Source organism: Siniperca chuatsi, linkage group LG22 (genome assembly GCF_020085105.1).
Source record: "Siniperca chuatsi isolate FFG_IHB_CAS linkage group LG22, ASM2008510v1, whole genome shotgun sequence".
Classification (NCBI taxonomy): domain Eukaryota; kingdom Metazoa; phylum Chordata; class Actinopteri; order Centrarchiformes; family Sinipercidae; genus Siniperca; species Siniperca chuatsi.
In genome coordinates, this window is record NC_058063.1 from 9,770,207 (window position 1) to 9,789,320 (window position 19,114).

General features: G+C 40.3%; 1 protein-coding gene across 11 annotated transcripts in view; it reads left to right on the forward strand.

Annotated features, from left to right (window-relative positions):
• The first annotated feature begins 7,911 nt into the window (after nucleotides 1-7,911).
• The window catches only part of LOC122870445 (sodium/potassium/calcium exchanger 2-like), a 45,366-nt gene continuing 34,163 nt past the window's right edge, over nucleotides 7,912-19,114 (forward strand). For 3 of the 11 annotated variants that reach the window (XM_044184627.1, XM_044184633.1, XM_044184637.1), the window contains exons 1-2: nucleotides 7,912-8,344; nucleotides 9,648-10,728. In XM_044184627.1, coding sequence (XP_044040562.1) covers nucleotides 9,826-10,728 — 903 coding nt within the window. In that variant the 5' untranslated portion in view covers nucleotides 7,912-8,344; nucleotides 9,648-9,825. Of the gene's footprint in view, nucleotides 8,345-8,476; nucleotides 8,708-9,647; nucleotides 10,729-19,114 lie in introns of those variants that run through there. The other 8 variants (XM_044184628.1, XM_044184631.1, XM_044184634.1 and 5 more) reach the window with 8 other exon arrangements.

The window sequence follows — 19,114 nt, forward strand, 5'->3', positions numbered from 1 at the left end:
GTAAACATAATTTTGGAAATATTTGCTGTTCTTTTTGCACATGCACATACCCCACTGAGTCTTATATAATATTAAAATAGGAGTTCACTTAGAATTATGAGAGTTTTCTAATGGAGGGAGATTTTCTGTTGAACTGTGTTTGACAAGGAAGCCTCTTTATGTCTTGGTATAAAGAGGCATGGCCCTGCAGCTGTCTTAAGTAATATATTCAGTGCAAGAAATAGAAGATATTTTCCTTTTGATTTAGCCTGACATAATCTAGTACAGTAAAACCCATTGACTTGTGTAAAGTGGCGCAAACATTTAAACATTCTTCTAACTACATTTATATTTTGCTAAAATATAAATGTGTTGTTTGTTGTTAGTTTAAGCTAAATTGCCCTTCCCTTTATGTAATCAATTAGCAAAAATCGTAGCAATAATACTTTAAACTATTTTTTTATTACTGTCCAACTGATCACCCCTTTAAAAATCTCCACTAAAGTCCCTCAATGCATCAAACATTTCTTTGCAAAACAAAAAGTACATGCCATGCACTCCGACAACCAATGTCCAGCTATAGAATCTGCAGCATGCACTCCGCAGCTCTAAAAAGGAGAGAAATAGCTCAAAATGGCTCCCTGTCAAAGAGGTGCTGTGTCACAAAAAGACATTTGCCAAGCGCAGCCAACAGATGGTGAGCTTGGCATCCTTTTAGATGAAGCATTTGGCAAAGGCAAAGTTCAGTGACAACACAAGGCTCTGTACAGTGTGTTGGAGCATTACGCATCCGATTTAAGGGCATGAAACTAACTGCTTTTATGCTTAACTTGGTTTGGTTTTTGACAGTGACAAGTTCATTATGTTGCACAGTTTCTCTGTAGATGAATCAGTAAACCTGGAAATGTTGTTTTGCAATTAAACTAATAAATTATACTACTTAATGAGGTTTGAAATTGGGAACAATATCTAACTTTTTGGCTTTGTAGGACACAAAGAGTACATGTGAGAGAGGCATATATTAGCTCATGTGTGTATGTTGAGGTACAAACATGAATACCCCTCATCCCCTGTACACACACTGTCAAAGTTTTTATGAGCTTGTTCTACATGTTCCATTAAGGGATTGATTTGATTAAGTCCAGATGTAACGCGACCTGGGATTCACCCGTTCTTCACGAGAATCAAGGTCTTTTACAAAGGGTGCCAAGGAGATTTGCGCCGACTCCAAACGACACTGAGGCACACACACACACACACACACGTCCAAATAATTAGTAACATCTGCAGGCAGTTTGTCTTAATCTTGTCTCAATGGAATATTTAATTTAGATCTTAATCCAACAAAATATCAATAAATTCATGACGGTTAGATCATTTCAAAGAAAGTTTATTTACTGTAAAGCCATCTGACTTTACTCCTCACATTTTGAGGAGCCCTCTGACGCCCGCGGCCCCTCCCTCTTTATCAGTCCTGACTTGTCAAAGATGAACCATATCACCTTAAGTGCACTTGATTACGCAAGCCTCTTCGACCCCCCCTCTCCACATCTCCTTGGGCCTTCTGTGTAATCTGCTGAGATTTAAACCTGCTGCTCCTGTTTAATAAATCCACTGCGATTAAAATAGGATTACAGCTCTGCTTTCGCCTTCCTAATGACATCAGAGCATGAAACATTTTTTGACTTTTTTTTTTACTCCAGTTGTCGGGTTTTTGCCCAAGCTCATTCATTCCTCCCTCCTGCTTTTCGTAACCAAACAGGCAGCAATGATCCCCCCCCCCCGCAGGTCAGCCCATCTGTGGGGCTGTTGACATAAGGATTAACCTTATAATGCAGCACACATCATTTATCAATGCTGTCCTCCTTCACACGAGACTTCTCAATGACAGATAACAACCAAAGAAAATATGCTCCGGTGTCAGGTTGTTGTCTGCTTGAACCTTGAACCCTTCACGTCAAATCGTGAAATTCAACTCTTTCAACGTAGCAATCAATCCAACTCTTTTGTATTGTTTGTCCTTCCGTAGAATTGTCCTGCAATGGTTAAATGCTGTAAGGTCAAAAGAGTCAAAGATTGATTGGATTGTTACAACAGCTAAGCTCATGACCCAAGCAGAGAAATCTGTTTAAGATAATGTATTCTACTTTAATACACAATGTAGCTTAACAGTCAAATGTGAAATGTTGATGTGGAGTGTTTTTTATCCTGTAGTTGCTGCAGAACTTTCTGTGCATACTGACGTAACAACGGGCATGGAAGCAATCAAGTTTTTAATTATTCCAAGTTTAGCATCCTGACAAACTACTGCATACAGTACCCTTTTACACTCTCACAAATTCATCCTGGCCAAAATACACTAGAACCTTCTCTCTACAACAGATTGAAATCCACCATGCTCTATATGCTCTGGAAAGTAGTGACTGATTCTTTACCTGTAAGCAGCTGATGGAAAAATATTTATTTTCTTCTATCTAAATGTTGAGTGTTGTGACTATTTTGATTAAATGCTGCAAATTTGGGGGCAGGAAACTACTGTTTCACTTGTGCTTGAAATAATGTATCATAATTAATCACTGCACTCGGGGCTGTAGCTACCATTGAGGACAACCTTTTTATGGTCTTCAGAGGATGAATCTGAATTACGTTGGTGATACCCTGACATTTCCTCTAGCGCTAGCGTGAGGTTGACGTTTTTGGTTTTTACTGAAATGTCTCAAAATAGATTGCCATGAAATTTGGTACAAACGTTCCCCTCGGGATGCATTGTAATAACTTGACTTTTCATGTAGCACCATCATCAGGTCAAAATTTCTCCACATTTCAGTTTGTCCAACACTCGCTTTATGACCTGTAAATCTAATGACATTCCCATCAGCCTCAGCTGTACTTTGTGTTAAGTGCTAATTAGCAAATGTTAGCATGCTAACACACTAAACCAAGATTGTGAACATGGTGAGTGGCATACCTGCCAAACATCAGCATGTTAGCATTGTCATTGTGACATGTTACCATGCTGACATTTAGCTTAAAGCACCATTATGTGTACCACTGTACAGCCTCACGGAGTTGCTAGCATGGCTGTAAACCCACGGTGAGGCATCCTTTTATTAATGTGGTCCAGGTCTCTGGAAAAGCCTTCCTGAAGACCTGAGGGCAGCAGAGAATGTTGATATTTTTAAAAGCAAACTCAAGACCTATCTTTTTAGTCTGGCTTTTAATTGAACTTTATCTATTTATACATTTTTATTCTGTTTTACTACTTGGTATATCCTTTTATTATTTTGAGTTTTTATCTATTTTTAATCCTGCTTCTGGTGTTTTCTCATTGCAAGTTGATAAGATTTGTGATAGTGTTTCCTCAGTTTTTCCCAGTTTTTGTTGGAGTGCTGTTATTATTGAGTGCAGTAAAAAGAAGGGTTATTGTTTTATTGTGTTAAGCACTTTGTGTTCCATCTTGTTTGTAAGAAAAGTGCTATACAAATAAAGTTTGATTGTAGACTCTTGTTAGAAGGAAGAAGACAGTGTCCTGAAATTTGCATATTTGTAGGCCAAAAAAAAAAGAACTATATAAATGGAAAAAATACAACAATTTAAGTCATTTTCCCACCAGAATTTATTCCTGACAGAGTAGAGAAAACTTGAAATGAAGAGAATGTCTGGGACATAAAACTTATTGCCTCAGTATTTCTAAAATCCTGGTTGCACTATATGTTTACATGGACCACCAGTAAAAGCAGGATCTCACTTTCACACTGTGTGCTCATACAGTATCTAATCAGCTCCAGCACTTAGTGATCAGACCTGCCTGTGGATTATCAATGTGTTAATCTTTAGAGCTACTGTTGCTAAAACATACAACATCCATCCCTGGTTTTCAGCTAAAATGATCTCTCCCGTTTTATCTTTGAACAATCTTTGCTTTTGTGTTATAACTCAGAGGCAGACCGACCGAATACAATTACTCTACTATTTTTAAGAGCATCCCATAGCCTATGCCCATTTTGTTTTGCTGACCGCATTTTCCTAAGGGGCAGGTGGTCTGTCCAAGCCTCTTTGTACAGCCTTGTGGTGGTGGTGATGGTGTGTGTGTGTGTGTGTGTGTGTGTGTGTGTGTGTGGGGGGTTGTTAATATGAGGCTTTCAACATCTAATCCGGGGCAAGTCTCTTAGAAAAAGCTTATCCTGGGACTCTCCAATTTCACTGCTTTTCCAAACATCTTTTGGCATTAGGCTAGTTATTAATAAAAAAATAACTTGTTTAATAGAGCTAATTCAGTACCTTGCTTTCGTCAATTGTTCTTCCCTCTTCACTGCGAAAACTTGCTTGGTTATCATCACCCTATCTACCCCCCACTGCCCCTACCCTATTGCTGACAAATCCATACAACTATGTGCGACACAATGGCTCGGATTTAGCTGCTGGTCCAAAGCGAGGGTGGGCCAGGTGGGGGGCAGGGCCAGCATGGAAATTTCTGTTGTTTTTGTCACCACACAGATTTCAGACAAATCAAAACAACTGCCATCATCACCCCTTCCTCCCCACCACAACTCACATGACCTGTGACCAGTCATCACTTTTATGCTGGAAATGCAGCCAGATCAGGAGTGGTCAGTGCGCTGGTGTGGAGGAGAGGCTGCGTGAGCACTGGGGGCCATTGTTAAAAAAGAGCTGACAGCTTGGATGGGCTCTCATTTGATAGGCAAAAATATTGGCAGATCTAATTTGAAGAGCTGGGGTCACAGGCTCAGAGTGTGCTTTGTGATGATGATGTGTACTGATCCGATACATGTGTGCTCATACAGTTAAAAGGATCATTTAAAACAAATGGATCAGCTATTGTGACAGCCCTTTTGTGCTGTACAGTCACTATTCAAACTAACTTTGATTTACTATCACATTTCCCTTAAATCAATCCCAACTTTGACTTATACAGTCTTTTTCTGTTACTCAAATAAGATACAAAGGCCTATTTTGTTGGCATTTCATCTTTAGTTTTCTTTGTCAAAACGTAATTTTTTCGTAAAACTGTAAAATTCAGGTAAATATTAAGTAGGGCGGCAAGTACCGATTATTTTTCAAATAGATTAATGGTTTTGGCTATAAAACATCAAAAACAATGAAACGTGCCCATCAAAATATCCTGAAGCCAGAGGAGACATCATTGAATGTCTTGTTTTGCCCGACCAACAGTCCAAAACCCCCCCAAAATATTCAATTTACTATAATGTAAGTCTAGAAAAGTAGAAAATTCTCATATTTGAGAACCTAGAACCATAAACATTTGTTTTTACAATTTTTGCTCGAAAAATGACTTCAAAATAGTTGCCGATTAATTGATTAGTCGAAAAGAAAATTAATCGACTAATCGTTGCAGCACTAGTATGAAGGGGTACCCCAGCGATTTATTATTGCATTTCTATAAAGTTTGGGGACTCACAGGAGACAGATTTAAAAAACAATGATTAATATCGAAGCAGCAGAGGCTGAAATATCCTGAATTTTCATCTTTTAGCAAAGGTTAAGCTCCATAATTTCTGCATCCTACATTTCTCATAATGCAACTCAACAGCGTCTTTAATTAGACCCTTCTTGCCTTCGAAATCCCCACTTGTTTCAAACCCCAAACCTCAAGTTTTTCTGACCTTTCTGTTAAAAATTTCAAGTCTCAAGCCCAAGATGAGATGACATCACTACGACGTCATCTGGGTTATTATTTCAAACTTTGGAAAGCTCCTTCCAGAGCAACAGAAGACGTTATACAACTGTTTTCACAGGCTGAGTAGATGAGTAAACTGAACTTCATGTGTAAAATCAATGATGTAGCCTACCTATGTGTTCATTCACCAATCAAATCCTCATTTTTATCAGCTTGACAGGATAGCCACCAGTTTGTTCTTGTAGAATAACTTGGGGCTGGCTGGTGAGGATGCCCAGTGGGTTTAGCTCCAGTATGAAGACCAATGCATTATAGATGTACTGAGGCAATCAAACTCAATTATTTTGCATCAAAATTAATAGTCTTCTGGGCTTTGGAGTGTGACAGCATTTCACTTCCAGGACTCGAGAGTGCAGTTTGGTCCTGTGAGAGGAAATTATGATTGACATTAATGGAGGTTAAGTCCTCATGGTTAAAGGGTTGGAAATACGCTTATTTACCTTCTTGCCGAAAGTTGGGTGACAAGATCTGACAAGATCAATACCACCATCGTTTCTGTCCAGTAAATGTAAGGCCACAGCCAGCAGTCAGTTAGCTTAGCTGGTTGCCAGGCAACCGCACGATAAGGACAAGACTTCAGGAAGTCAATGCTCCTGGCCTGGGCATAGTCGGGCACATAAACCGCAACTTGTTTTTTTAACACTTGAGTATTTGTACGGATTAAGCTAGCTGTTTCCAATCTTTATGCTAAGCTATATGCAATCTGGCTGCTGGCTGTAGCCTTATATTTACCAGACAAATGTGAGGGTGGTATCGATCTTCTCATCAAGCTAAGTCTCAGCAAGAAAGCGAATAAGCGTATTGCTGAAAATATCAAAATATTAATTTAAGGAACTTTTTGATAATAATAACAGAGGTGTCTAATTCAAAGATATATTATTTAAATACATATCCGAGGACATTTAGTGTTTGTTTTTTTTAAATACCAGGTATTACCAAATCAGCTAATTTAGCTAGAAAACTCTGGGCCAAGATGAACCATAATGGATAGTAGTCACAAAACATCTGACTATTGATAATCTGAGGTAAGTTAAAGCTGTCATCCTCTGTGTTTCCAGTTAGGTAACAAGAGGCAGCTACAGTGGGGAGGAGATGAGAGCAGAGGAGAGGGGGCAATCAATTTGGTCACTGAATCATGATTTATCATACAGCACCAGGCCATTAGTGCCGCACATACTTTGTCACACTATGTAGAGATTGCTTGTCTCCATCTATCCAACAGGGTTTGGCCTGTCGACTAATGCTTAGTAGTTTGGAGGCTTTATTTGACATGAGTGGAAAACATGGCGACCCGGGGGGCTGTAGGGATGACGGCTATGTCAGATGAAGGCTTGATATCGGCTGACATGTTTAAAATGAAGCAAACTGGCACATAAAGCATGTGTTACCTTTTTAATGTTGACTCTCGCATTTGGTATAGGAACCAAAAATGTTTTAAATGAATAAATAAAAATACTAAAGGAATAGTTCAACATTTTTGGTAACTATGTTTCGCTTTGCTGCTGAAAATTTGATGAGAAGATCGATACCACTCTTACAGCTGTCCATTCAATATGAAGCTGGAGCTAGGTGCCAGTTAGCTTAGCTTAGCATAAAGACAACAAACAGCTTGCTTGGCTCATTCAAATGGTAACAAAATCCACCTACCAGCACCTCTAAAGCACACTAATTACGCTATATCTTGTTTGTTTAATTCGTACAAAAACTGATGTGCAAAATAAAGGTAGGATCCAGGAAGTCACTGCACCCGACCAAGAAATAGTAACACCCCCCACCAACCCCCCAAACCGTCGCTTTTACACACATGGAATTTTAAAAAAATACAACTAAGTATAGTGACCTTTAGAAGTGCTGGTAGTTACTTTCAGACAGAGCCAGGCTAGCCCCTGTTTCCAATAGAGCCTACTTATACAATAAGCTAAACACACACATATGTGAATGGTATCAATCTCCTTATCAAACTCTTGGTAAGAACACGAATATGCGAATTTCCGCAATATTACACTAGCGTGTAAAGATGCATGACTTGAATGACGCTTCACCCTGGGCTCATTACAGTGTTATCTGTGAGAAGGGGATCACCACTTGCATATAACCTTGAAATGACCTAAGGCGTAGCTTTACATAAATCAGCAACTGAGCTGAAGCTTATCCACCTGTTCCGTCATCAGAAGAATAAAAAATAAAAAATAAATCAGTGGAAATACTGCCTTTACTGTGTAACCACGGCAACTCCTCCCTCAAAATGCAACATCACCAAAGCCCCCTCTGCTTGAACCAAGCAGGAAAGGATACGCTGTCCGCCGCTTACCTGGCTTTATTAATAAATCAACCGGTTCACGTGATTAGCCCAACCCAGCACAATATTCTGCTACATTAACTGAGTATTTTCGACCGGGTGATTTTTTTTCTCCTCTCATCCGAGACGGGAGGGATGCTGCTGCTGCTGCTGCTGCTGCTGTGAGGGAGAGAGGTGAGCGCAGTTGGAAAAGCATCCCCCCCCCGCCCCTTCAAAGCTCCTCCTCTGTCGTCGGAGAGCAGAGACCGGTCACATTTTGCTCAATGAGAGCAAGAGGGCACAGGAGAGGATTTCCTAATTTCACCCGTCTGCCGGGCCGTGCGGCTGTTTTCTCGCCTCTGTCAAAGGTAAGGCATGACGCCGTCTGCAGCCTCTCCGCGCGTCATGCGCCTCGCCAGGGAAACTAATGTGGGGCTGTTTCGGTCGGGGATGATGGTTAGCTGTTTGTGTGATGATACAGCTGAAAGGGCGAAGGCGTTATTGAAGGGCAGACAGGGGAAAGAGTTGTCAGTGGAACTGGCATCTCAGACGAGCCGTTCAGCTTACAGGCAGCAGGCTGCGCATCATTGAAAAGTCAAACAGGACAGGATGTGTGTGTTTTTATCTGCTTTTACCTGAGCAGCGGCGTCATAGTGTTTACCGTTTTCACTGACTGTAGCCAAGTCATGTCCGTAAACCGCCGGCCTTCACGTTTCGTGATATTTTCACAGGTAAAAACAGATTTCGATTTCCGATTTTTGACTGCAAGTTGTCAATTAAATAAAAATTATCAAACCAGCAGTAGTAATCTGCCCATATAAGTTCTTCAGTCTGTTTGCTGCATCTCGTGGTTTGAACTGATCGTGAATTCGCCTACTTTATTTAAAATCATTGAATACACTTAATGGCCTGCAGCTATGTAAGTCTACTAAGGCCACATAATGGCCACAATGGATTGTCCTAAATTACACGTAAATGTTCAAACTTAAGATGTTGTAAATTCTTGATTTATTTTTCTAGAATATGTATTTCGTCTTAATTATAGAGATGTATGTCAGAGTGCTGTGAGGGAATGGCAATACTGAGACCATGGGATGATTTTAAAACTGAAGATACGCTTCAGATATGCATTTTAAGCTGAGTCCACGTGTCTACACAACATTGTAATTGGGAATTTCCTGTTTAATTTGTAAATGTAGCTTTTTTTTGGCAGTGGTCAGGAGTGGATTAGTCCTGATTTTGTAGCAGACTTTGATTATGATCAATGATGACTGGTTAATCTAGCCATTGTTTATTAAATTATTTCTTTTTAATTCATATAATGAGAAGTCAAAAATTGATTGCCCATCACACATTACCAGTTAGTCCATTTGCAATGTTATAACAAAGAGAAAAGCAGCAAAAGCGCACATTTTATAAACTGTATTAATGTTTTACATCAAAACTGACAAATTCGGATGATTAGGTGATCCATTAATCAAGTACTTGTTTAGTTCTCTGTGTCTCTTAACTTTGTAGCATCGCTGGACTGTTGAACCTGACAAAGACGGATCTTTAAAATACACCTTGTGCCTATGTCGTAGTATCGTATTTTGTTGTTCATTTGACACTCTAGAGTTCCTTTCCTGGCTCAATAATGATTTTTTTCTTCATTCTTTTGACATTGTCCAGCAGAGGCTAATATGAAGACACCATTTGGCAAACCAGACCCTGGAAAGCACCTACAATCTTTTCAACTAATTTGAAACTGAAGACAACACTATGCATTGTCTCCGGTAAAAACCTACTCTCCACTCTCCCCTCTCCCTACCTAGCCTTTGCGAGCGAGGACACCACAAGTTGCACAGACATGGGTTCAGATCAGCCCTGCATGGATTCAAGAGAGCGAAGGCCTACATTGGGTGCTGCCTGTAAGCGGCAGGGCCACCGGTGTATACGGAAAAAGCTGAGGCCAGTGCGAATCTTAGGGCTTGTCTTCAGCCTGGTGGCCTTAAGTGCCGTCTCCTTCAGTGCCTTGACCTGGAGCTCAGGGGGTCTCAGTGAGCCAGTGCTCCCCCAGGAGAGTCTCCACCAGTCGGCCCCACACAGGACTCTGCTTTTCACCCAACACCAGAGGGACCCTAATGTGTCAGCCGACATGCCAATAGCCATGAAATCTTCAGCAGATAGCAACGAGAGCCAGGGGGAGTACCCGCCAGACATTTTCACCCTTGAGGAGAGGCGCCAAGGGGCAGTAGTCCTCCACATGTTTGGCATGATCTACATGTTCATCGCCTTAGCCATAGTGTGTGATGAGTTCTTCGTCCCAGCACTGACAGTCATCACGGAGAAGCTGACCATTTCAGATGACGTGGCAGGTGCCACCTTCATGGCGGCAGGCGGCTCAGCACCGGAGCTTTTCACCTCCATCATCGGCGTCTTCATCTCACACAGCAACGTGGGCATCGGGACCATCGTAGGCTCGGCCGTCTTCAACATCCTCTTCGTTATTGGGATGTGCGCCATCTTCTCCAAGGAGATCCTCAACCTGACATGGTGGCCACTCTTCCGTGACGTCTCCTTCTACATCCTGGATCTGATCTTGCTCATCATCTTCTTCCTGGATAACATCATCTCCATGTGGGAAAGTGTCACACTGCTCTCAGGCTACGCCGCCTACGTGATCTTCATGAAGTTCAACAGCAAAGTTGAGGGCTTCGTCAAAGGTTGCTTGACCAAGAACCAAGTGGTAGAAGTGGAAGTACAGCCCAAGGTGAGTTGGTTCCTTGATCCGTTTTAGTTTTCCCCCACTTCCCTTCACCGCCATCTCCTCTGAAAATACAATTTTATATGAAATGTCAGACTATGAGGAACTTACAGTAGGTGTGTAGTAATGACTTTTAGCATTTTGGCAGATAGAAATGACCTTCAATGTCTCCTCTGGCATCGGAACACACACTCATCCTTTTACACATATCATGCAGCTGATGAATGAAGTCAGGCTTACTTAGATAATTGTTTCAGTTGAGCCAAAAATGAAACCAGTTTGTTAGTGGAGACGTGCTTTTAATTCCATGCATTATTTTTTGTTCTCATCAACCTAATGACCATTTTCAAATGAGATCAGTGTCTCACAGATGTCCTGCACTCTTAGATCATCCAATATGGAAGAGCCGATGCCAAACGTATGTTTTTATTAGACTGGGTTGTGTCATACACGTTCATTACTTCAGAATGAGGAAAATAACAGAAACTCATTAAGTGTGGAGTATTTCCAACAACTAAACTGACCAATGTGCATTAATGTGGTTCAAGCGATGCTGCACAGGGCCAGCATACAGTATTCCACTGTGGGATTAATAAAACACAGTCAAATGTGTAATTCTGGGTTAAGCTCTACAAATTGTGTCCCGGTCTGACAAACAAATCCTTTGGACAATCTCAGGAGCTATTTTTTCCCCAGTTAAAGATTTCCCACATACAGTAAATGCTGTATTTAAATTGCTGCATAAACATGTAAACCACATGCAGCATGAGTTGAACCACATACAGTAAATGGCTTCAGGATTGCTGCAGTAGTCTTGTTTGTTCCTCCATATTTGCTGTCAGGCAAGGTTCTTCATGTGCAGTCATTCAGTACAATATCTGAAACAGTGAATACTCCATAGACAAAAACAGTAGAAATTCTACTTCACATAACATTCGTTCCCTCAATGACAATTGAGGGCAAAAGACACTGCAGTGCAATTTGATACTGGTGTAGAGATTATCCGGACGGATTTAGGTTTCTTTGTGACATGAAATGGAAATGAAATTTTGAGAAAGTTGTATTGCAAAAGCTTTAATTAAATCGGGATTTATTCTAAGTACATAAAGGATATTTAAACTGCAGGTTACACAATGTAGGGGAAAGACTCTCGAGGAAGCCGACATCGCCATTTGATATGCTGTGTGTAGACCGAAATGCTAAAATTAAAGCCTCACTTAATTTAAAAATACAATGAAAATAGTTATTTTCTGTAGGTCCTATTTCTGCCACACTAATTTGAGTTGGGGCTTATTTGCAAGAAAAGAGTGAGAACTGAGGTGCACAGGCTGAGTGCCAGAGAACACTCAGGTGACCTTGAGCTGCAATGGATTCTGGGTACCTTGGCCAACAGAACCAATGTATGTGTGTGTGTGTGTGTGTGTGTGTGTGTCTGTACGTGTGTGTTGAAAAACAACAACTTTCTTTTGATTGGGGCGTGGGGGGTAGTGCAAGACAGATGAGTCGATCAAACCCCACCATCATGTCTCATCTCCTATGACGCCATCCATCTCCTCCTCTCTCTTGCACCTCTCAGTACCCTGCTTTGAAAACATATAAAACATAAAATAAATGAAATTAATTAATTAAAGGTCCACAAAATTACAGTCAATTATTTTACTAGATATAGGTTGTGAGTTAACCTCTTATATTTTGTAGTCTGGGTCTACAGGGTTAATAGAACCAGAAAGGCACAAATATTATTAGAATATAATCATCTAAACACCCTTTTTTAATCAAGCTTTGACACTTTGGGGACGCATGTATTTCAAGACACAAGTGTTATTTTGAGATCTAATTGGCAATTTAGCAGGTGTGTGTGTGTGTGTGTGTGTGTAAATTCATATATGAGTAATGGAGAGTAAAACAGCAGGGCAAGGACAAGGATGAGTGAGTTAACTCATTAAAGTGTCCTGCAAAACATGATCGAGGGTCTGGTTTTGTCTTTTCTAGTCTTTCTATTTTTAAGTGACATTCACTACTATGAACTGAGATCAGCTTTTTTTAATCATTTCACTGTCATAACAGAGCTCCAAGGTGTCCTCACTCCTCCATACAGTACTGTTCAGGTGTAAAGTATTGCATTATAAGGACAATAGGGCGTCATTTGACGCTATGCCCTTGAACTAACCACTTGATTATAATGGGCTTCCCTGAGATTATTTCATGCATTATGATATTGGGCTGTCCCCGTTTTGTGTCACATTGTTGCCATAGACAGAAACACAGGCAGTCAGCAGCTATAAATACCATATAAGATTCGATTCTGAGAGTAACATGGGCAGCAGTGTGATGTTCTGCATATAGAAGTCCTCAATCAGTTTTGTACTGTCTACGACCGCTGCCTTTCATCTCATTACATAACAGCTTGTTCTGCGACATGAAAAGTTTCTTTTGTGTAACTTGTTTATTCTGCTCCTGGTAACATAAAAATAGATGACTTTGTTTCTCTTATTTTCTTGGAAAATAATGCCTTAGCTCCCAGGCAGAGCGTTAAATGGTGAGAGCAGGGCTTGCTTTTCGATCATTTGATGGATCAGAGGTGTCGTTATTTATTTATTTATTTATTTATTTGCCCAGGGATGAGGTGGAACATTATCAATACAACACAAACAGAACTGTCAGATCTCAGTGTGGATGTTAGGTCTACTTAAAGCCATTGTTTTTAGCAGTTCAATAGTCAGCCTCATCAAAAGTAATCTGCAATAATCTCTCAATCCAGTTAACGCAACTACGAATGCTCCATAATGCTACGCACTTAGACTGACTTGGAATTACAGTAAGATAGGATAGCAAAGGCCTTTGCTTTCAGTGCGTTAAGTTTTAGACAGATGGGAGGAAGCTCAAGACCTCACATAGTGACAGCATGTGGATTGTTTCACGCTCTTTCCGTAAATCTTGGTTGTGCAAATGCACCTGAAATTCTGATGAAATCCATTATTACTGTATCTACTTACTACTGATGATGACAGCTTGGCACAAAGTTGCAGAACCTCAGTTCCCAGTCAATGAATGAAAATTAACTCTGCTTGCACCACAAAAACAAGAAAACGCTACCGTACCATGCTGAGAGCTAAGATCAGTTTTTTCTACTTCATGTGCCTTTTAACAAATTACATTAACTTTTTTTGGCCGTTTTGGGACAGCGGAAACAAGCTGTAAACACAACTTTGACATATCCTTTTCAGTTGATCAGGCAAAGTTGTTAGCAAACAGTTGCTGATTTACACATTCAGCAGACACAAAGAAACATTAGCATTCATTTGGAGTCCTGTTTTGGCCACCTAAAGAATTTAATTCAAATATTCCCTTTTATTTTAGCTCTAGATTGCTCTCCACCAACTCCTGAGAGAAATAAGTGACTCTTTAGCTGCTAAATACTTCACCAACTAGTCACTAACTTTGTCTGTCTGACATTTAGTGCTGAGCAGGTAGCGTACAGTTGTTCTTTCTGCCTGCTGCAGCTGAAAATGTCGGTATGAGTGCGGTGAGAGGGAACCAGACAGTAATGCTGTGGGCCATAAAACCAAAACAATGGGCTGAAAGACTTTGGGGGAACAGTAGAGTTGGGCGACAATTGTCTGCTGATTCGTCACTACGAGTGACCCCTTTCACATACACATAGCCTTTAAATCCACTAAAAATATTGATAATAGCAGCTTTAACTCAAAATTGGTATAAATCATTTCAATAAACTCGTGTAATCCTGCTTTAGAGTTGTCAGTTCAGTTGATCCCAGTGAATGATGTGATTTTATTGGTTCATCTTTGACCCAGACAGATGTTGGAAGGATGTATTTACCTATAAGTTCTGGCCTGATTGGTGTCTAATACCTTTGTTTACCTAATGAGTGCTTAGCTGCTGGTTAATCTCACAACAAGGGCACTGTGCCTTAGCCCAGCGAGTTAGGTTGCCACCTCTGCCATACTTAATCCTATGAGACACGAATCTGGAGACTGGCTGTATTTTACCTGCTGTCATCTACTTCTGTAATCAGAATGTGTCTTTTGTATGTGACAGCTTCCTTCATTAATTTAAAACAACTCAGAAGCCTGAGATTACACTGACAAATACTAGTTCAGAGGAATTATCATTATTTAAAAATACTGATACTGATTTCAGAGGATAGGGCTACAAAAGACTGCCTGGCCTCTAGAAAAACATTGCAGTGTAATGTAATCCAATGCAATATCCCTGCAACAAATACTACCTATGTGAAGCTTAAAATATTCACATGTTTATTTTAGGCTATAGTTTGTCTGTTTTTGTTATGTTTGCAGTATATGTGGTGTTATGCTGTTATCTTGTCACATCTGTCAAGTCAGCCCCCCTCTGCATTAGTGCCAAAGGGTGACTACTGTACAGTGTCACACATCTCGGCCCTGTGAGCTACAAGGGTTCGTAGGTCAAAGATGGCGTCATTTTACTGTGTTGTTGCTCTTAATTGTTGCACGTTCTCTTGCAGTTAAGCTTCTTAGTCTGGTGGTGCACAAAGGTCTGATTACTGAACACTCAGTCACTCAGGATGTGCAGAGGGGCCAAAGGAGGTCACCATTAGGCCTTTTCCGCGGCATCTGAATGCATTTTACGGCCACACACTCAGTAAATCCTTACTGTACAAATTGTAGAGACAAAGTTCAAGGTTGCAATCGAGCTAGGGGCTCCTACTTCTGCCTCACAAGCTTTGAAGATCATGGCAGCGCAAGATGGAGGAGTATGAATATCACTTGCTCTAGGTTTTCTCTGCTTCAGCGATTTATTTATTTATTTATTTTTTTACTGGAATAGCAACATATGTGTGTGGACTAGAGTTGACTTTGCATGCTGAAGGAATCAATTGTCCAACCCTTTTCTTTTTCTTTGTGTGTGCAAAAAACAAAAAACGGTACCAGTAAGCCAAGCCAATCAATGCTGACATCTTAAACCACACTCCACAGTGAATAAAGAAAAGCATTTTTCCATTCCGATCTGTAACACTTTTTCTTTTTCTAGTTATTGTAGTAAATTTGACCCTCTAAAAACCTCTTTTAAAAAGGGCAGTTTAGGCCTCACACGGCATAAAGTCAGATTCAGTCAGTGAAGGCTTGATCTGTCTGTACATGGCATTAGTAGCATATGCACATCCCCCCGCCCCCTCCTCAGGACCACCTCACCAGGCTGGCCCACGCTTATCTTGTTATCTTGTGGCCTCTCTCATTGTTTGTCTGATGGACTGACTGGCTGCTTTTGTAAATACTGGCTCAGGCAGATCAGATTAGCCAGCACTTTGTGCACTATGGTTTTATGAAAGACAGGGGAGTGACGAGCCCCCTTCTACTTGTTATGGTCATCGTGATACAGTTTGTCAGTAAAGTTGATGAAGTCAAAGTCATTCTGTTATTTTAAAGGAAGAGCATGGCCACATCTGACAACACATCACAAAAAACTAGTAGCTGAACAGTGAATATCATCTTACAATATATAATTAAGCAAAAGTTCATTACATAAAATCCATATGAGTGTGATGCCAGTATCAGAATGAGGAAATGAAATGATTGATAAGTGATAATAAGACGTTCAAGAAGGTGATCAAACAAGAGCAAAACATGTCATATAATGAATAGAGGTTGGAGTCTAGGTAAGATTCTGCACCCAACCACAATATTAGGTGCCTGCTGTCGTCAATGTTGGATAAGTCAGTGTGTATCGAGGCAGATGTTGGTTCTGCTGAGATGGAAGGTGCGACCTCTGATGTATTACCAAGCTATAAATAGCGTCACGGAGGCGAGATCTTCCATCAGGATGCACTTCAAAGATCAGTTACAAGGCGGGTACTGTGCAGGGAGCAGACTGTTTGTGTTTCCTCCCTTCTGTGTATTCACACATAAAACCCGGTGTCGCATGCTGCTCGTGTTTTATTTTTATCCAGTCCAATCCCAGTGAACCCTCACCTTTATACACTATAATTCCAGGCTGCACTGCATGAACTCCGTCACTAGCTGTTTATTTTAGTCATGTGTGACGTGTTCACGGGATTATCTCTCATTATGATGGATGTTAACCTAATTTTCACCAAAATCCAGATGTGCACTGCTGAACTCCTATAAAATTATATACTACAGCTGTTTCAGATTGCTACTTTGGGCTTGAATAGATTTTTCTGTAATAAAAGCACTTGCCAAGCTAATTTCTAGGAAATCCTATTGAAATAGCCATTTGTAATTATAGTAAAAGTATGGTTTGTCCAATACCCAGAAACATTAACCTCACTTGAAATAGGCATGTACAGGTTGTGAGCTACTATGGTTAAACTTTAAAAAATGGAATTTCTTTTTTTTAAATCATTTGTACGGTATGTGCCCTGGCACTTGATTTGTACTGTGTATTTCTGTGAAAGTGGTGAGAGTACTCATGTTTGTATCCTTTCAAAAAGAAAGTTGTAGAAGTAACCTTGATTTAAACTGAATGAAAAATAGGTAGAAGTCAATAGTGCTTGTGTGTGTGTGTTTCATGCAGGCCCAAGGTTACTGAGGGATAGGTAGAAAGAACAAAATAGAAGCACTCTACAGCAAATACAGAAGAATAGTTTGAAATGTCAAGTAGAGGAAAAATAGTGGTACTGATGGTTTGATGCCTAAATTATCAAGCAATATTTAACTTTAAAGACGCTAAGCTGAGCTGTCTTTGTTTATGTGGTCATTTGTGTAGCTTTAAGGTCATATATGCACATGGGTCTGCAAACACATACAGTATATATCCACTCACAGAGAGAAACAGAGTCGTTTTAGCACTCGAGCTCAGCCAGCGACAACAGAGCCAGAGTCCAATAATTTAAAAATAGAAAGCCTGCGACTTTGATCTCACCATGACGATGAGGAGTCCAAGTTTTATCATCTGTTCCAGCTGTGTCTCCTTGTCTAAGGAGGGGGGAGAGGGGAGAGCGCTACTGTAGAGCCAGTAATTAGGTTTTGGGGGTTTTACCTTGTGTCTGGGCTGTTAGACCAGTCAATAGAGATAAAGGTATCTTTCAGAATAAAGTAACAGGCCAATCAAAGCACACAGTGTTGAGTTTTAGGGTGGAGGGCTACTGAGACAGCGTTGTTTCCTTCACTGTCTCTCTTCTGTTGTCTACAATTATTCTGCGAGCTCTTCTGGCAGTGTCGTCGTTCCTTGCCAGCACTCTGCTTTTGTCCATAGTCAATTTACTTTCATTCAATGGTAATAATTGTGCAAGCGAAGTTCTCATTTGCATCACAGGTGCTGATGGCTGCTTTTTATGTCGTCCTCGATTGGTTATTGTACTACTTGGCTTCCCCCTCCATTCTTATCAGAGCGAACAGTGGCTCTTCACTGCCTCCTCAGTGTTGTTAATGGTTTGAAGGTCAGCCTGTCAAAAGCACAATGTACCCTGCTTTAAAAATAAGTAAAACAATGAAGCTTATTGTATTTGCCCTAAAAAGACCATTATACATACAAAATAGAAAAAGTAAAAGTCCAAAATTCCCTGGTTGCAACTTCTCACATGTTTTTTCTTTTTAGTTGTCTAAGGTCTTTACATTTCGACTGTTTGTCAGACAAATTAAGTCATTTTAATATGTTAACTTGGACTTTGGGAAACTGTTGTGGGCATTTTTTTTTACTATATAACTACAACATTTTGATTTCACTGTTTTAGAGGTTGCTGCAACCAGCAGCTAATGTAAATCAATGTGTTGGTTTCATTTGATGGCTTTATCTCTCCGACTTCATTCCAGGGGTAAAGCACTAGTTTGCAATGTCGTAGATCCCAGATTTGAAAACTCAGTGAGTAAATGTACAGCTAAGATAGCTGCAGCTCATCCCAGTCTACATGCTTGCTTTCTGCTCAGATCCAGTCACACTTCAGCATGTTCAAGTATTAGTAGCTTTCTTTTCTTTCAACCTAACTTTCAATCCTTCTCCTTCTGATTGTGTATGTATGTGAAATGTAGTGGTGTCAATTTACCTAATTGCTCTCAGCATTAAGGTCTACACATAATACCTTGTGAACAGGTCAAGAAAATAAGTCAAATAGAGTTAGTAATGCAGCAATAAAATTAATGCAATCTGCAGTAAAAAGACAAACCTTTCACTTTGAGTCCTGCCATTACATAGTTGAAGGTTACAACTACTCCTCATTCTTTTTAAGGCCACTCCATACTAAAGGTAACTCTGAAACAAGGGGAAGGGTTAAAGGGACGACTTGGGACAAAACTCAAGTCATCCCGAATGTACAGGGTGGTTTCCTGAAGTAGGTTGAGCTTACAGTTGTTCAAAGAGGCTACCTTGATCTAGCACTTGGGAACTGGCATAGACACGAACTACCAGATCGTTCAAAGCCGCCACATTTTACAGC